This window comes from Chlamydotis macqueenii, chromosome 14 (assembly GCF_036417535.1).
Source record: "Chlamydotis macqueenii isolate bChlMac1 chromosome 14, bChlMac1.mat, whole genome shotgun sequence".
Classification (NCBI taxonomy): Eukaryota; Metazoa; Chordata; class Aves; order Otidiformes; family Otididae; genus Chlamydotis; species Chlamydotis macqueenii.
This window is the reverse complement of record NC_141569.1, coordinates 18887611-18903819: the sequence shown is the minus strand read 5'-3', so window position 1 is coordinate 18903819 and position 16209 is coordinate 18887611. Positions and strand designations below refer to the sequence as shown.

The following is a 16209-nucleotide window of genomic DNA, read 5'->3' as shown; positions in this document are numbered from 1 at the left end:
CCTTGCTTTTTCAGTCACGTTCTGCTAGATCTCTGTTCAGCAAACGGACTTGTGATGGTGGAGCGAATCTGGAAAGTAAGAGGTTGCTTTGTGTATTGTATGGTCTGATTCGATTTCTGACTCTATTTAATACTGACAAGATGCTATTTTTGGCTAAGGTAATTGTTACCATGACTGGTATTGATGAAGGTAGCTCGGAATTGGTGTGAATACTGGTTTGTGGGAGGTGAAAAATAGTAAATTAGACATTCCCGGTGAGCTGGGGAGGTGATCTTCTCCGGTTTGTTTCAGCTCTGTCCATGCCTCAGCCGTTGAGCCCGTCCTTGTCCGAAGCTGTGCCGTGATCCCACAAACCACAGCGGGGGCTTGGGCCGCTCCTCGCCGGAGCGCAGGCTGCCCGTCCCGACGTGGAGTCCGGCTGTTCCTTCCTCAACCCGTCACACCCTGCTCGTACCTTCTGATCATGTTCCAGTACAGAGATCTTCCCCTCTTTCCCATTTTAAACTTGATTTTCCTTCTCCCTGCGAGACTGCCAGCTGCCTAAGGCTTACAAGTTGTCAGGCGATGGGGACACTCCAACTCGTGCTGGCTTGGCGGCCGTGCGGGAGCCGCAGGAAGAGTGAACTCACGGGGAAGGCTTTCAGAGCAGGGCAGGCAGTTTTTGGAGAGCGGGCAGGATTTACAATTGGTGTTTAATTTCCCTGTGGAATCCGCTTTTTCGCCGAGGAGCCAGGCCAGGCCTGGCCCGACGGTCCTGCCTGAGGGGCCTCAGCTGATCCCGGGTGGGGGCCGCGCCGCTACTCGCGGCATTACGGCAGGAGGGGCCGGGCTGCGGGCGGGGCTTCAAACGTGGCGGCGGCTCAACAGGAGCGGGGCCGGGGGCGGAGCGGGGCCGGGCGGGCGGCGGCGCGGCTGGAAGGGCCGGGCCGGTTCTAGAAACGCGGCGAGAGGGGCAGCGCGCTGCGGGGTGAGCGGGGCGGGGGGCTGCGGGTCATGGAGGGTAGGGCGAGCAGCTCCCGGGGGCCGCTGTGAGGAGAGGGGCGAGCCCGGGCCAGGGGAGCGGGGCTGGGTGGGAGCGGGGACCCAGTGACGGGCGGGGACCGGTCCCCGAAAGGCTCCGTCTTCGGTTCCCGGGGGGCTCGGCCGCAGCTCGGCGCCGCGGTGCCGGTTGAACGGCGGGGGTTTGCGGGCAGCAGCGGGCGGGCTCCGTCCTGTGCCTCCCCGCCCCCGCTGTCGGCCTCCGGCGGGGAACTGTGGCTCAGCTGGGGGGAAAAAGCCGAAAATGACACTTCAGAAAAATCATTGGGTGTTTGTAAGCAGGTCAGAAGTATGGGTATTGCCAGAAAAGTGAAAGGGCTCCTTCCACTTTTCCTTGCCCTCTGCGTTTGGATATGACCCATGTTATCACAGAAGGTGGGAAGCTTGTTGTGCGTCAGCTGCGTTAACCGCTGTACGTGTGCTTTGAGACACAGCAAGTGATGTCTGAAGCTTCATAAACCTGTTCAAACCCCACTTGTTCTATCTCATTTCCTCTTAACCTGAGATTTGTTTTCTAAAAAATGCTTGTCCTTGTTTTGGTCAGAGCCCACAGGTGCGGGTGAGCCGCAGCAGCCGTGTGCGGCAGGTGTGGCGCGGAGTCCGACGCCTTGGTGAAAAAGGGTCGTGCGAATGCAGGGTGGGCTGGCGGGAGAGCCAGAGGCACTGCCCAGGGTGTTGTCGCAGCTCAGCTGGGCTGTGATAGCCTGCTGTGTCATGGTAATGCAAAACATGCTTTTGGCCAGCCAGGAATAATTTTATTGCAAGCAGCAAAGCATATCGTTGTAACCTGGAAGCAAGGAGGAAAGAGGCTGTGTAAATACCGGCTGTGTCTGGCACTGCCTGGCTCTGTTGGTATTCCTAGTAGTTCCTCAGTAGTTAGTATAGAAAATAGGCTTTCCCAAAAGACATTTTTTGTAACAAAACCTCTTGTCCCTTAATTTTATAGGTGCTCTGTGAGGGCGTAGCTGAGCTGAAAGGCCACTGCAGACGTCTTCACCAGGGTGATACTTCAGCTTTCTGGCATTAAGGACTTAGGAAACAATCCCACAGGTATGTTGTAAAGACATATAGCAACCAGTAACTGCCCGTTGTATTTTACAGGCAGAACCTTATTCTACAGTTGTAAATTGGCATTGCTATGACACTAACAGACAAGAATTTTGCTTCTTGCTTATGCCATAATTTCTTGAGATTTTTTTTCTTTTAAATGTAGCTCTTCCCAGTGCAGGAAGTATGAGCCCAGAATATAATTATGTGTTTCCAAGACAGTAACAGCAGAGGGAGCATGATTTACCATTTGGTATGAGAAGTTTTTCATTCTAGATTTCAGTCAGGAACCCAGTCTGTTTATAATTTCCATGCTGTGCATCTTGGCAAACTTCCAAAGAAGCAAGCTGTAAACTGAGATATTTTTCCTATGACTAGTTCTGATTTTTGTGTATGGTTTTCTGTATGTCTGAGAAATTAGAATGCAGAGTATGGTAGGGGACACGTTCTAGGGTGATCCTAGGGTAATTAACTCCCATACTTCTGTCATTAATTGCTGGTATTAATTGAAATAAACAGTTCACTGATGGTAGACCCTTTTTATATAAGAAAACATTATTTCTGAACAGAAGGATTTTTAATGCTGTACGAGCATATGGAAGGTTATGTTAAGTATACTGAAGTTATGGGCTTTGCACAGTAAAATGCAGTCTAAATTTTAATGCTGAAAAACATAATGGGAAAAAGAGCATGCAATCCTGCTGTCTTCACTAACTGTGGGATTTGACTCTAGTCTGCTTCGTGTGGGATGAGCTTGCAGGTGCTGCAGCGTAAGATGCAAGCAGATCTGCTGTGCCTTAGAGTAGCATGAGTTTTCTTGCCCGCTTGAGCGCAGAAGAAATATTCTTTGCTATGGTTTAAAAAAAAAAAACAAACAAAACAGTTTGGAGCTAATTGAAATGCATGTAGTTTATAGGCTATAGCTTTATAGATTATTATAGTGAAGGATAACAAATCATTCTATGCTGGAAGAAATGCTTGCAGTTTTGCATGAATATACTGTATCCTTGTTAATGCGTGCAAACGAACAGCTTTTCCTCCTTTTCTTTTGGCTTGCCTTGAAAAATACAAGGCAATCATGTTGTGTTATTTGCTAGGCAATTATAATTGTTTTCAGATGCACATGAAGCCCTTTGGCAAGAAAGGTAGTGATGTTGGCATAAACTGTTTTGAGCAGTAAACCCAGCGTGTACGGGAGGAAGGAGCTGGGAAGCAGTTCCTTGATGATGAAGAGGGAAAAGAGCTCACTTAAAAGGAGGCAGCTAGTGCTGCAGGGGAGCAGTGCTGTTCGTGTCCCCCTGGGTGTGAGCTAGCTGTTTGCAGTGAGGTAAATGTATGTTGCACTGGCAGTGTCGTGAATCCTGACATGGGGTTCAAGCTGTGACAGTGCGGCCTGGGTGGGGCACTGGCAGATGTTTAAATCCACAGGTCAGAGGCGTGGTTGAACTCTGGAGCATCTGAGTGCATGTGGATAAGGAATTTTAGCCCTGAATTACTTGCTTCAGAGTCTTCAGCTGGTGGTGAAGGTTGGCTTTCTTAGGATAAAATTGATATGCTTTCCTTACTAATCAATCATTTAAAAATAGTTTTATAGCTCCTGTAATGTGTCAGGCTAATCTGCAAGACTTGAAATACAGCTACAAGCTGGGTGTTTTTTATGGCTGCTTTTCTTATAGAGGTATTGAGAGAAGCTTTTCCTTGGCAACATCCTGAAAATCTGTTCACAGTTCAGCCCATTTTTCGGCTCTAAGTGAGTGTGTAAGCAATCTTGCAGCTTTTTGTTTGTCCTATTTTCCACTTAAATATAATTAGCCTTCTCTACAGCCATCAATACTGATAGCAAGTTGTTGGCTACCTTTGAAGCTCAGTTGTGGAGGGGAAAGGGGATGAAGCCAGCTGAGCAGTCAGTTCAGTACTTCTTGCTGTGTCTGCAAGCAGTAAGACAGTGGGTGGAGAGCACTGGTGTTTTGAGAAATCCCAAACCAACCTGTCTCATCCAAGAGTCCAACCTCAAAGTGCTGCTTGAGGATGGACCATTCTTCAGAGCTTGGCATGTGGGGCCTCAACTGTGTGTGCACCAAGAACCCATCTCTGGCCTGAGGTGACTTTGAAGTAGTGATTTGCTTCTTAGGATTCACCATGATACTTTAAATTTAGATACAATGTGGAAGCAGTTACTTTAGTGGTGATTTTCCAGGTGTCTTTAATAGTGCAGGCAAGCACAGAAGAGGAGGTGGGCTGTAACCCTTATTTGTGTCATCAGCTTGTAGGTTGTTACATTGTGATGGGTCAGGAAAATGGTATATTAATTGGATTTTGAATAGTATCTAGTTATGATACTTTTATCTTGGAAACTTTATTACTCTGTAGCAAAGTGTGGGTATAGGTCTGTAAGAACCCAACCAAACTAGGGAATAGTAGTCTGTCCTAATTGCTTGGAAGAAACCATTGCTATATACTCTGAGGGGGGAAAAAAAACAAACAAATAAACCCTGCCCCCCACCCCTCAAACCTGGAAGAAATAGAAAATTAGATCTGTTGGGAGTAATTAAAATTTGTCATGAAGGAAACAATGTCTGATGACCAACGATATTGTCAGAGCAGTGACTTCTGCTGTGTGCTCAGCACTGATCATATTCTGAAGCGGCGAGTTGGCATTCTGCTGACCAGTGATGGTTACGCAGGTTTTGGACTAATTTTGTATGGATCAGTGAAGTATTGCATGTCTAGTGCTCTCTTTTCACTTCTGAGCTATCTGTTACACCTGGTTTAGCTGTTATCCAACTGCACTGTTATACTGAATGTGAGCTACCTTGGAGTGGCTGCGAGGTAAACTCATCTGAGTTTTGTGGACTGGAGATCGAAGTACAGAGGTAGAAAGAAACGCATGCACAGGGACTGAAATTAACCCTGTGAAAGTTTCCCCCCACCCACTCTTTGAGAAGAGAAGTGACCTTGCTGGCAGCAGTTTGGAGCAGCTAAATCACACCCCAGGTCCATCCCTCCCCTGGAGAAGCCTGAAGCAAAGGGAGCACTATCGTGTTAAGTGGTGGAGTGGAGGAATACTGTGGGTTTCTTTTTTTCTGGACTTGATGTGATCAAAACGAGAGTACACAGACTGGTCTTACCTTGGTTCCACTTAGTTTAATTCTTCTGCATAAGAAGTCTGTTCAAATTTGGAGCCTGGATGAAGGACTTGCTTTTGTCAGTCCCTGTTTTTAGTTAGATTGTCAGGCAATTGAAGGGTTTCTTCTTATTTCTTTTGTTCTTCTGAGCACACCCTTATCTAGAATGAAAACTGACATCAGGAGTGAATGATCAGCCATCAGATAGTGTAGCTCGCATCTCTGATTACCTATCATATGTGCTGCTACTATTACATCTTAAAAAAAAGCTGCAGAATTAAATCAAGTCCCCTTATACGCTGTTATGCCAACTGAATGGCCCTTGCGGAGGCTCTTTTCTGGGGAGAGGGGTTCATGGTTTTAGTCCCTCTGGCTTCAGCAGGTGTGGGTAGGTGGGCTGTCTCCTGTCTGAAAGAGGGCTCTGTGAAGAACATGCTCTTGTTCTGCAGCGTACAAAGGAGACTGCAACTGATCAGTTTGATCGGAAGTGGGAGCCCTAAGGGGACTGGACAAGTAATAGATATTTGTTTCCTCTTCTGACCTGAAAAAAGTTCTCCCTTTGGCTTGTCTGGGAGCTGGCTTGAATCCCCTATGACTGGATATGAAATTCAGGGTAAGTGAGAAACTGATGACCCTAGTAAATGTGCAAGTAACTCTTCTTTTATAGGTCAGGTCCATGGTTTTATATCTTCTCGATTAAGAATTTTTAGAAAGCTTATTTAATAAAGAATTCAGTCTAACTTTTGAAGAAAAATTCCATCTTGGTCTATTTTTGTCTCGAAGAACCTTTTTTCTTTCTGTGAGTGAAGTCTGACGGCGCTCTTTCCAGTGGGAGCAGTGATTCACTGAGGTCTTACACTCCTACAGAAGTGTTTGCACAATATCCTTTTGGTTGGCTTTTCAGCACTGCTGGCTGGGGAAGGTGGGAGAAGGAAAGGAGCAGAGCACTAAGATCTGTTACTGTCTGCAGGGAGGTTTAACTCTATCCATGCTGCTGGAACGGCTTCTCAGTACAGTGAGGTGTCTCTCAGGTAGGGCAGTGGTGTAAGTGCTCACCTGAGGAGCCATGGCCTTAGGGTCCCTGTGCTGATGGCACCTGAGATAGCCTGAGGAGCCAGAGCAGTTTGTCCTGGGCTGTCTTGCAGAACAAACTGCCTGCTCCGTTCCTGCATGGAGGGGTTATTGTAAGCCACAAGCCTTCTCAATCTGTTGCAGAGAAATGTCACTATTCTCACTTAAATGAAAGGAGATGGAATGTAGGCAGTGTTTGTCCTATACAGACTTCTTATCTGGCACTTCTTTGCAACTAAGTTCTTCCATTCTGTATTTGAATAAAGCACACTGACTTTATGAGCATTTATCTCGTTATTGAGGGAGGAGGTGCTGAAGTCCCTTCTGCCTCTTTCCCTCCCTGCTAGCAGGTGGTTTAGCTATGCTGGGGTGGGCATGCCTATGTGTGTGTAAGCACATATGCTTGTGCTGTCCAAAAATGTGGTTATAACATTAAGTTCAGCCTCCTGTAATTCATTATTTGTGCTGTTTTTTTTTTTCTGAGTAACAGCTGTGAAAAGAATGTGTACAAACAATTTAAGAACCCCGCAGCCAGGTGTCCTGCTTGTTCAAGCAAGAGCCGACTTCTCTGTTTACCGAGGTTTCTGTTTATTGACTCAAGGACGTCTGAGTAGGATGGCAAAGCTGTTAAAGATCTGCTATAAAGACAAGCTGCTAGCTGTAGTAACTGTTCTTCTTGGCAGACATCCTCAGCCCTGAGAGAACATGGTGAGGAGGTGCAGGGCGGAGAATGTAGAGTTGTGTTGTTTTAACTGGAAAGTTCCCTTGTAATTGTTTTGCCAGGCTTTGTGTAGTGCATCCAAAAAGCCACTCTGTGAAATGACAACAGACTATGCAGATGGACAGTTGTGGCTTAATATATCCAAATTAATGTACTTCCCAAGTGCTCCTGACTTGCTGTGCTTTCTGCTACATCACTTATTGTGGCTTTTACTATTGGCAGACTTCTGCGTGGTACTATTCATTCAGCTTCACTCGGTTCTCAGATTACCCATGTACTAGTTCTGGACCTACTTAAACAAGCGGTTTGGGAATATGCGGTTTGCAGGGGGGTGAGAAACAGAGGAGGGAAAGGAGAAGACTTATTGTGATGCTGTGAGACATTTTCCTGCTTACTCACGGTTGCAGGCTGTTGTGGTAGATGTTGCTGATGCCTCCTATAGTCTTTTAAAGCAATCAAAAGAATAATTTAAAAACAGTCATCTTGCCATATGATAATACATAGCAGAGAGTGGAGCTATTTCTGATGATCTTGGTGATTGTAGGATCATTGACGGTGTGTTTGCTGTCTGCCCATGGCACTGGTGAGCTCAGCTAAGGGTGAGGGCTTTTATCATGCTGTGGGCTTGAAAACCCAGAAGGAAGGTGTGATATCTGCCTGCCGCCTCCTGTCTCGTGTTGTGCAGGCAGACATGGAGCCCAGGGGAACCATGAGCTAGAGTTGTCCCTGAATTATCTTAATACCTTCCCACTTGCAAAATTTCTTTAAATTTATGGGTGTTCCATGTATTTTCACTTACCTTCTCCCTTCTGTCTCCCTTTCTCATCAGTTTTAAGTTATTCCATTTTGCCTCAAATAGCTGCATGTTGTTTAATGTATTTGGAGTAAGAGTGGATTGCAGGTGGTCATTTCCAGCTGCCAGTTTACCCAGTTACAATGGGTAGGAGAAAAAGAATAATTGCTGTTTGTGTTAGGGTAAACAGTTGTCATCTTCCTTCTGATGCTGTGCGCATGGGTGTTACAAGCTTGGTGTTTGAGCAGCAGTGCTCCTATGCGAGGGCTGGCTGTGATGGCTGTTCCTGCTCAGAGAACAGGCAGCTCTGGAGTGAGCTGTGGCCTGAACAAAGTGCAGGCTCCTCTTAAATTCCATGGAAGAGGCAGTCCTGGCCATCAGATCTATGAGGAGAATTACAGCTCCCAGAAGACTCATCTGTACAGGTCTTATATCCCCTACTTCACTTGTCTACGACCTTGCCTGCCTGTCTGCGCAGACTGACTTTCCCTGCCGTGCCCTTGGTGGGCTGTGCTTTAGAAACACAACAGTCTGTTTTCAGTCTCCATCTCAAGGACCTGGGTTTGAAGCTGGCACAGCCTTTGAAATACAGAAGTCATCAGGGCTGTGCCCAGAGGCCAGTGTGCTGGCATGATGCATATTGAATAAGCAGAGTTGGAAATTTCACTTTCAACTTTTCCAGCCATTGCTGCCACTTTGACACTACGAAATGCTGTATTTCTTCATTTGGCTTTCTCACTATTTATATTTCTAGACAGTTTTTATATAACTGAGTTTCATGGCATGCTACAAGTCTGACCATTTAATTTAGACTTTTATTATCATTGGAATGTAATACAACTTTGTATACTCTGTTATTTTCCACCTATAATTATGCATGACGTGGAAGGCATTGAGCTGCCCTTGCAGAAGATCTTGTTCTCACTGTCTCAGTGGACAAATATATTGTGTCCATGTGGGCCTTCCACGGACTGTAGTGTCTTCCATGTAAATCTGAGTATACCAGATGGTATTTGAGACTGTTAAGTAACAGCTCCTGTGGTTAAATAAGACCTTTTTTCAAGCTTTACTGATTAGAATCCAGTCTTTCAAGGATACAAAATCATTTTCTTGAGGACAAAATGACTGAAGATGGAGATTAATGCCTCGGGTGTTTTTCTCACAAATAAAGTAATAATTCTTAATCCTCTTTTTCCCTTTTAGTTTGTACAGGTTTGAGCTAGCTGGAAGATGAAGCCTTGGCTGCAGTTGGTGTTCTTTACCTGCATTTTCTTGATCTGGCCCACAGAAGCAGAGTTCTTCACCTCCATAGGTATGGAAAGAACCAATGCGTGATGTGATGCAGTTCATGTGATTGGCAAAATTTAAAGTTTGCAGTTGAAGCACATAGCCTGCTTTGTTTGGCCCTGTCAGACACTATCTGCATTAGGAAAAGCTGCTCTTCTGCATCCCTGGTGCTACTCTGCATTGCAAGCCTGGCGTCAGTGCAATTTGTAACTTAGCACATTGTCACCAACGTGATACGAGTTTCTCTGTGGACTCTGTCAGTAGAAGATGACTGTTTTGTTAAGAATTTTGCACCTGTTGTAGTCTTGAACACAGCACAAACCTTATGCTAAAAAGCTTAGTCCTGAATTTGATTTACGAAGAGAATTTAAGTGATAAATATGTGAAATAATTTATTTCACAGAACCTGAAATCTCCTGTCTTCTCAAAAAGCTAGAGTTGGGTATTGGAAGGAAAAGCTAATATCCCCTTATTACCTTATGTGTGGTTTGTAAGACCTGAGTAAATCCTGAAGAATCCACATTGTGATAAATCCTGAAAACAGATATATTTTGATGACAATTTAGTTATTGTGTTCTGATAGTTGTGATACAACAGTGTGTGAATGTGGTAGAGTCTAAAAATAAGCACAAACTGAGTTTTCTGCTGTGACTTGGTCTCATGTTTTCCTGTGGAATACTGTGAGGGATTTACCCCCTGTAGGGATAATAGAGATTGATTAACTATGTCTTGGCTGTTCTCCAGAATATCCCTTGAGTTCAGTGGAGCTGTGTTTTGGAATGGCAAATCTCAAACCTCCTGGTGGCTTGTTTTGCACCGCTGTGTGGAACAGCTCGGCCAGAGCAAGGCAGAGTGGTGTTTCACTACCAACCCCCAGCACATGCTCCTTAAACAGCATTTAACTACATATGTGTCTGGTTCTCTCTTTCCCTAAGTTAAATAGCTTTTTGTACAAAATTACTGTGAAAGATCACTTTTTTGTTACGCTTACCTATTTCTGAACCTTTCATAACTCTGAAAATACCACAGACTGCTGACTTCCATCTGCTTAATCATGCTTCATTAATAATTACTTTGGAATGCTGAAACTAAAGCTGTGGCTGCATTTGTTAAATCTCATCCGGTCTTTGTGTTTGGTCTTTGAAAATGGAAGTTTGTCATAGCAATTAAGATGGATGTGCTAGCCCAGTTTCCACTAATGCTAGTCAGGAGAGAGAGCGTGTGTGTCAGTCTATAAACGTTAATCTGAAATTCCTCTGTACTTAATGTTAGGTTGTGTTTCCATCGTTACCCATCTTGAAAAGCTGTAATTTTAAGCGATGCCAGTGGTTAGACTAATAATTTCTTAGTGTGACCTAATCTGTATCCATATGTAGAACAGATGCTTTGGCTCAGTAACTGTATTAATGTCAAACCTTTCTTTTGATTGTCTTGCGTACAATTGTGATACTAAAAGTAATTCAGAGGCAGTGGAAGGGGCACAGCAAAGCTATGTGAGTCATTGAAGTTGGGATTTTAAAAGCCCCTTGAAGCATTTGAGTGCCAGACCTGTATGTATAATAGCTTTTGTGGTTTGGAGACATTGAGGTGCACGCTCTTAATTTGTCTGTTCTTTGTGGTGGTTTTAATAGCCCTGGAGCATCTGAAGTCTGTCTTCTGTGCTGTTAGAAATGGTTACTGCTTTAGGTCTGATTAACACTTGCTCATACTGTTTTTAGGTCAAATGACAGACCTGATTTACGCAGAGAAAGACTTGGTACAGTCTTTAAAGGAATATATCCGAGCAGAAGAGAACAAGCTCTCTCAGATTAAAAGGTAGGGGAAGAGGTTTGTCTAATGAAGGGTGACAGAATGGCTCATCTGTGTTCAATTGCAGCCACCTTTGTCACCACTCTGCTGCTAGGTCTTGTCAGCATTTCCTCAGTAGGTAATCACCGTGAGACCACAGGTACTAACTTGGTTGTAACTTATTCCCATAAACCTGCGGAGAGGGGGCCTGGCTTCAGATATTGTTTAGACTTTGCTTGTTTAGAAACTGTTTTCTGCTAGGCTCTTCCCACTTTTCCCTGTCCTTGCACCATCCCAGTGCTCCTGTGGAAAAGACACTAGTCATGTCAAAGAGCAGCCTTGTCCATGTGAGTTAAATGCTGCTGGGTGCTAGGGCTCTGTGCTACCTGTTGTAAGCAGTGCTGAGGCTGTGAAACAACAGCCAAGTGTGCCAGCTCCACGGGTTAGTGGAGCTCACAGCAAATCTCCAGCTTCCTTCCCGTATGGGCTTTGTTCTTGGGGATAGCTCTCCTGCGTTGTTCTCTTCAGTCACTGACCTGGCCAAAGCACTTCTCTGATGTTATCCTGATTACTCAGATCACTTGAAAGGCTCGTGCAGACAGCTGATGTTTTCTGTGTCCCATAGTTAATACTTATCTTGCTGAAAGCAATATCTAATAGGGCGTGACACTAGAACAGTCTAAATGAGGTCCAGGTTCAGAAGAGCTGTGTGCTTGTAAATAGAGCCATGCTTTCCAAAATTTCTAAACTCCAGGCTGTATGTAGCAGTTTTATCTCCCTTTAGCGATGTAGGGTGGGGACGGGGCTATTGAGTAAGTGAAATGATATGGATTCCTTGTCGCTTGTATACACAAATGTTCATTTCTTAAAAAGCTGCCCTTTGGGGGAAAAGCAATCTCCTCCTCAAGTATTGTTAGAGGAAATGTTAGTTCAATTATATATAAACTGGTCTTTGTTCAAAAAAATAAGTATTTTTTCATGGACTGATATATGCAAGTGCTTTATTAATGTGTTAAGTTTTCAGCTGGCCTGTATTTTGGTGTATTTGTAAGCAAGAGTATTCTACTACTGTGTCAATACTTGACCCCTCGCACCCTGCTAGTGCATGAAGCATGTGCTTTGTACCAGAGGTGCTAAATTGATCATCTGAATATGGTATCACTTTTCAGTATTTTGTTAGTTCCAGAGAGATGTGTGATTAAAAAGCACATTGTGATGTGAATAAAGAGACTAGAACTTAAAAGTATTTATTACTTTGCAAAATAAATATTAGAAGTAGTGAGAGTTTTAAATTAAAAAGAGTGCAGGTGAGACTGGTCTTAATATATGTTGTTAATCTGATATCCCTGCAAAGGATCTCTGGAAAAACCAATTTACTTTTGTTGTGTTGCAACATCACAGTATAGCAGAGAAGCCAAGTAGTCTGACAATATTTACCTATGTTTATGTAAAATTGTTTTTTACTATAGTTCGTTCATGACTTATGGAGTTTGAGATTACAGGCTAAAAAAATCAGTTGTACCTCACTTTACCTTTGTGAAGTTGGAAGCTTGAAAGCTGGTTCTGATGGCGAAAGCAGCAATACATGGATTCTAGCTGTGTAATTAGGATGAGTTAAGAAGGAAAGCATGCATTCATAAAATGTTCTGAGACATACACTTCTCCTTCCAGCTGGGCTGAAAAAATGGATGTACTGACTAGCAAATCAGCCTCTGATCCAGAAGGGTATCTGGCACATCCTGTAAATGCATATAAGCTGGTGAAGCGCTTAAATACTGACTGGTTGGAATTGGAGAACCTGGTTCTTCAGGATACAACAAATGGTAAGGAGTACAGAGGAGAAGGCATCAGCAGCAGGTAGCCTTACACCACAGTTGCTTATCCTCCTTGCATTCTGCAAAGCTGCACACTCAGCTGCGGTTTAAGTATTATTGCCAAGTTTGTTTGAAACTTAAACTAATGACTTGCCTCTTGTTTACTGGTTACTCAACGGAGTGAAACTTCCCACTGAGACACATCCGTCAAGACTCAGAAACTGTTATCTGCGTTAGGCCTGTTTTGTTTGGCTTGTGCTGTTTGGGGCGAGGGGGAGAATATGATATACTGAAGTGGTCAGCTGTGTTGGCAACTATTGCTTTATGCCTAGTCTTGAGCTTTATGTTCATCTTACATAAAAACTTACTCATCTGCTTTCCCAGTCTGCTGCTTCTCTTGGCAGTCACAGTTGGTCGGTAGATAAGATTTAAGGATCAAAATAAGACCCGTATGGAATTGGTGAAGGAATTCATAGCAGCCCCAGCATTAACAGTTGGCAGGTGATATGCAATTACTCTGTAAACCTACCCTTCTATGTTAAATGTCTCCAGTACTAATCTTTGCTTGTGCATCATATTGTCAGGGTTTTGCCTGTGTTTACTTCCATAGCTTGTTTGTTTTTCTTTTTTTTTAAATGCAGTTTTATTTTTACTGGACTCCTTGAAAGTAAGGGAGAACAGGCTGTTTTTCAGGCAGAACATTGCATGTTTTCTTTCTACTCTGTATATGCTAAAGTTTAGGTACTTGAAAGTTTTTTCCAGCCAAGATTTTTTATTGCCTTTTGGAATAGTAATCCGAGATGGAAATAAAATACTCAATTCTATTGAGTACTTCTGCCATTAATTATTTTTCTAAAGGCTTCCTTTTCCAGTTGTGTTTGCTGTATGATTAGAAATGGCTGAGTTTTCCTTCTGTTGATTGTCCCCACTTCTGCCCAACCAACCTGCTGTACAGCCTTGATATATTTGTAGTGCATTTAACTTTATTTCTAAATGTCACTTGTTTTTACTTGTCAGGTTTAAAAGCCTCTTATTCAGTAAGGTCCTACCCCTACTTTGGGAATTGTGGATCAGAGTCTCTGTCCCTTGAGCTAAGATTTGAAAAGCTCTTACGGCTTTACAGGTTGAAGTACAGAGTCTGAAATCATTGTCCAGTATGATGATCTGCAGTTGTCTCTGGGTATTGCAGGAGAACTGAGGAAAGCTGATAAGTTTTCCTACTGGAAGGAGACCTTAGGGGAGAATGGAGCTCACTAGATTCACATTGTACTTTAGTAATTCCGTGGCACAAGAAAACAGAGGAGTTTAGTTATTTATCCTTTATCTCTTGTTCATGAGCCGTGTTTCTTAAAATGAGGCAGAAAACAATATTGTTGTAACTTGAGAGCCTAATAAGAGACTTTAAGCCTGGATTATTTGGATCTTAGTTCCCAAGGCAAAGCAGATGTTTCCTCTTCTGTGTTAATCTACTACTGATATTCACTTGAATTCTGGAAGTAACATCTTTTCCTTTTACTACAAAGGCTTTATTGCAAATCTTACAATTCAGCGTCAGTTTTTTCCAACTGAAGAAGATGAGACTGGCGCTGCGAAGGCTCTGATGCGCCTGCAGGACACCTACAAACTGGATCCTGAAACTCTCTCTCGAGGAAACCTACCAGGTGAGTACACAAAGGCCTCCTCTGCTTTAAAAGGAAGGAAATGGTAACATCCTTAAACTCTCTCCAAAAGTCTTTTTTTCAGTAATGAGGAAGAACCATGGTGCTGCAAGTCTGTGTGGCTTAATGCTTGAGAGCGTATCTACTGCAGCACTTTGAGAACAATCTTGAGGCTGTTCCCACCTGAGCCAGGGTGCCAAGGTCTGCAGTGACCAGCTCAAGTAGAATTTTAAAATTAGTATTAATTTAAAAGAAAATGATTATTTTTGTAATCGCTATACCAAACCAACAAAGGATGACACACTTTCTTCTTGTTGATTACTGTGTAAGCACACGCCGTGGGTCTGTCCCAAATCACTTACGAGCAAGGGAAGGAGCTGCTCCGTAATTCATTGCTCTGATGGCTCTTGGAAAGGTTGGATCTGTTCTTGTTTGCTAGTCTTCCAGCAAAGCTTTGGTTGAATAACTTCTGTTCTTTTTGGGAAGTGGGGTCTAATAGTTTTTGCCACAGAGATGTTTTGGAAAGTACACAGATATATTGGGATGCTTCAGTGTTTTGGCAGCTGAGTCCTGATAAATGTTTGTTGCTGCTGATTGAAACTTGCTAGCAACCACAGCCTCTTTCAGTAACAGTTTACAAGCTGAATGGACTTCATTAGAGTGTGGGTAGATAAGCTGACAAAACAGTTTGAGTTATTATATGTAGGTTATTAACAATTAGATTAAAGTTAGGCTTATCTGTGCATCTGCTGAGCTGGAGCAATTGGAAATCAGTATGCAGTTACAGTCAAATGGATACTCAGTTTGTCTAAATGACAGTCAGCTTGCTTGTGCACAAGTATACATCTCCAGTAGAGCAAGCAAGCTAGCTCTGCATATGGCCAGGCTTCTCTGAACATAGAACAGTGTTAATTTTGTAGGTTCAGTAAAATCTGTTGAGCTGCTTGTCTGCTTTGCCTTTGTCTACAACAGAAAACACAATAGCTTAACACTGTAATTTCTGTGTTAAACTTCTCTTGGTTTCCAAAGGAATTAGTGCCAAAGAATTATGAGATAATGTAATCTTTAATTGTGAAGGTGATCAAGTTGATACAGAACCTAAAAAGCATTGTTTTTAGAAGCCTTTTTGGGTGATAAAAGTGTGTATTACAGATATTCCTTAATGTGCCCCATGTATTTGAAGGCAAAGGTGCTTCTATGTGGATTGCTTAAAGCTGTCTCTTTGTTTTTAGGAACAAAATATAGATCCTCTTTGACAGTAGGTGACTGCTTTGGTATGGGGAAGACTGCTTACAATGATGGAGACTACTATCACACAGTGCTCTGGATGGAACAGGCCTTGAAACAGCACGACGAGGGGGAGGATACAACTGTCAGCAAAGTGGAGATCCTAGATTATCTCAGCTATGCTGTTTTCCAGTTTGGGGATTTACACAGAGCCATGGAGCTTACCAGACGCCTGATATCCCTTGGTAAGAACAAAACCCCCACTATTCTAGCGCTGGGGAGTGTTGCCAGCAGCAGAGCCAAGAACAGTCATGGCCCACGCGTATTGGTGAGCTGACTGGAAGGGTGTCCTGCCAGATGACTTACAATAAACATAGGTCCTTGGAAAAATACACATACTCATACATGAAGTATCTTTAACAGGCTGTCTTATAGTCCATGCTGTTAATTACCCAAAGCCCAAATGTATGTCTGACTGAAGTACCTGTGTGCTTTGCTTCAGTGTACTGAGATTATATGTTCGGTAATGGTTAAAGCCTGACTTATCTCAAGTGCAGATCAAGGCTACCACAGATTTAGGTGGTGCTGTATTTTCTATAAAGTCCTGCTGACTTCATGTATTCCTCTTTATTCCACTGTG

General features: G+C 43.5%; 1 protein-coding gene across 4 annotated transcripts in view; it reads left to right on the top strand.

Moving 5' to 3' along the window:
* The first annotated feature begins 1301 nt into the window (after window positions 1-1301).
* Window positions 1302-16209, top strand: part of P4HA2 (prolyl 4-hydroxylase subunit alpha 2) — a 28806-nt gene continuing 13898 nt past the window's right edge. For all 4 annotated transcript variants that reach the window (XM_086758715.1, XM_086758714.1, XM_086758711.1 and 1 more), the window contains exons 1-7: window positions 1302-1320; window positions 1985-2088; window positions 9008-9107; window positions 10801-10897; window positions 12542-12693; window positions 14208-14345; window positions 15575-15814. In XM_086758715.1, the coding sequence (XP_086614841.1) occupies window positions 9026-9107; window positions 10801-10897; window positions 12542-12693; window positions 14208-14345; window positions 15575-15814 (709 nt within the window). In that variant the 5' untranslated portion in view covers window positions 1302-1320; window positions 1985-2088; window positions 9008-9025. The remainder of the gene's footprint in view (window positions 1321-1984; window positions 2089-9007; window positions 9108-10800; window positions 10898-12541; window positions 12694-14207; window positions 14346-15574; window positions 15815-16209) is intronic.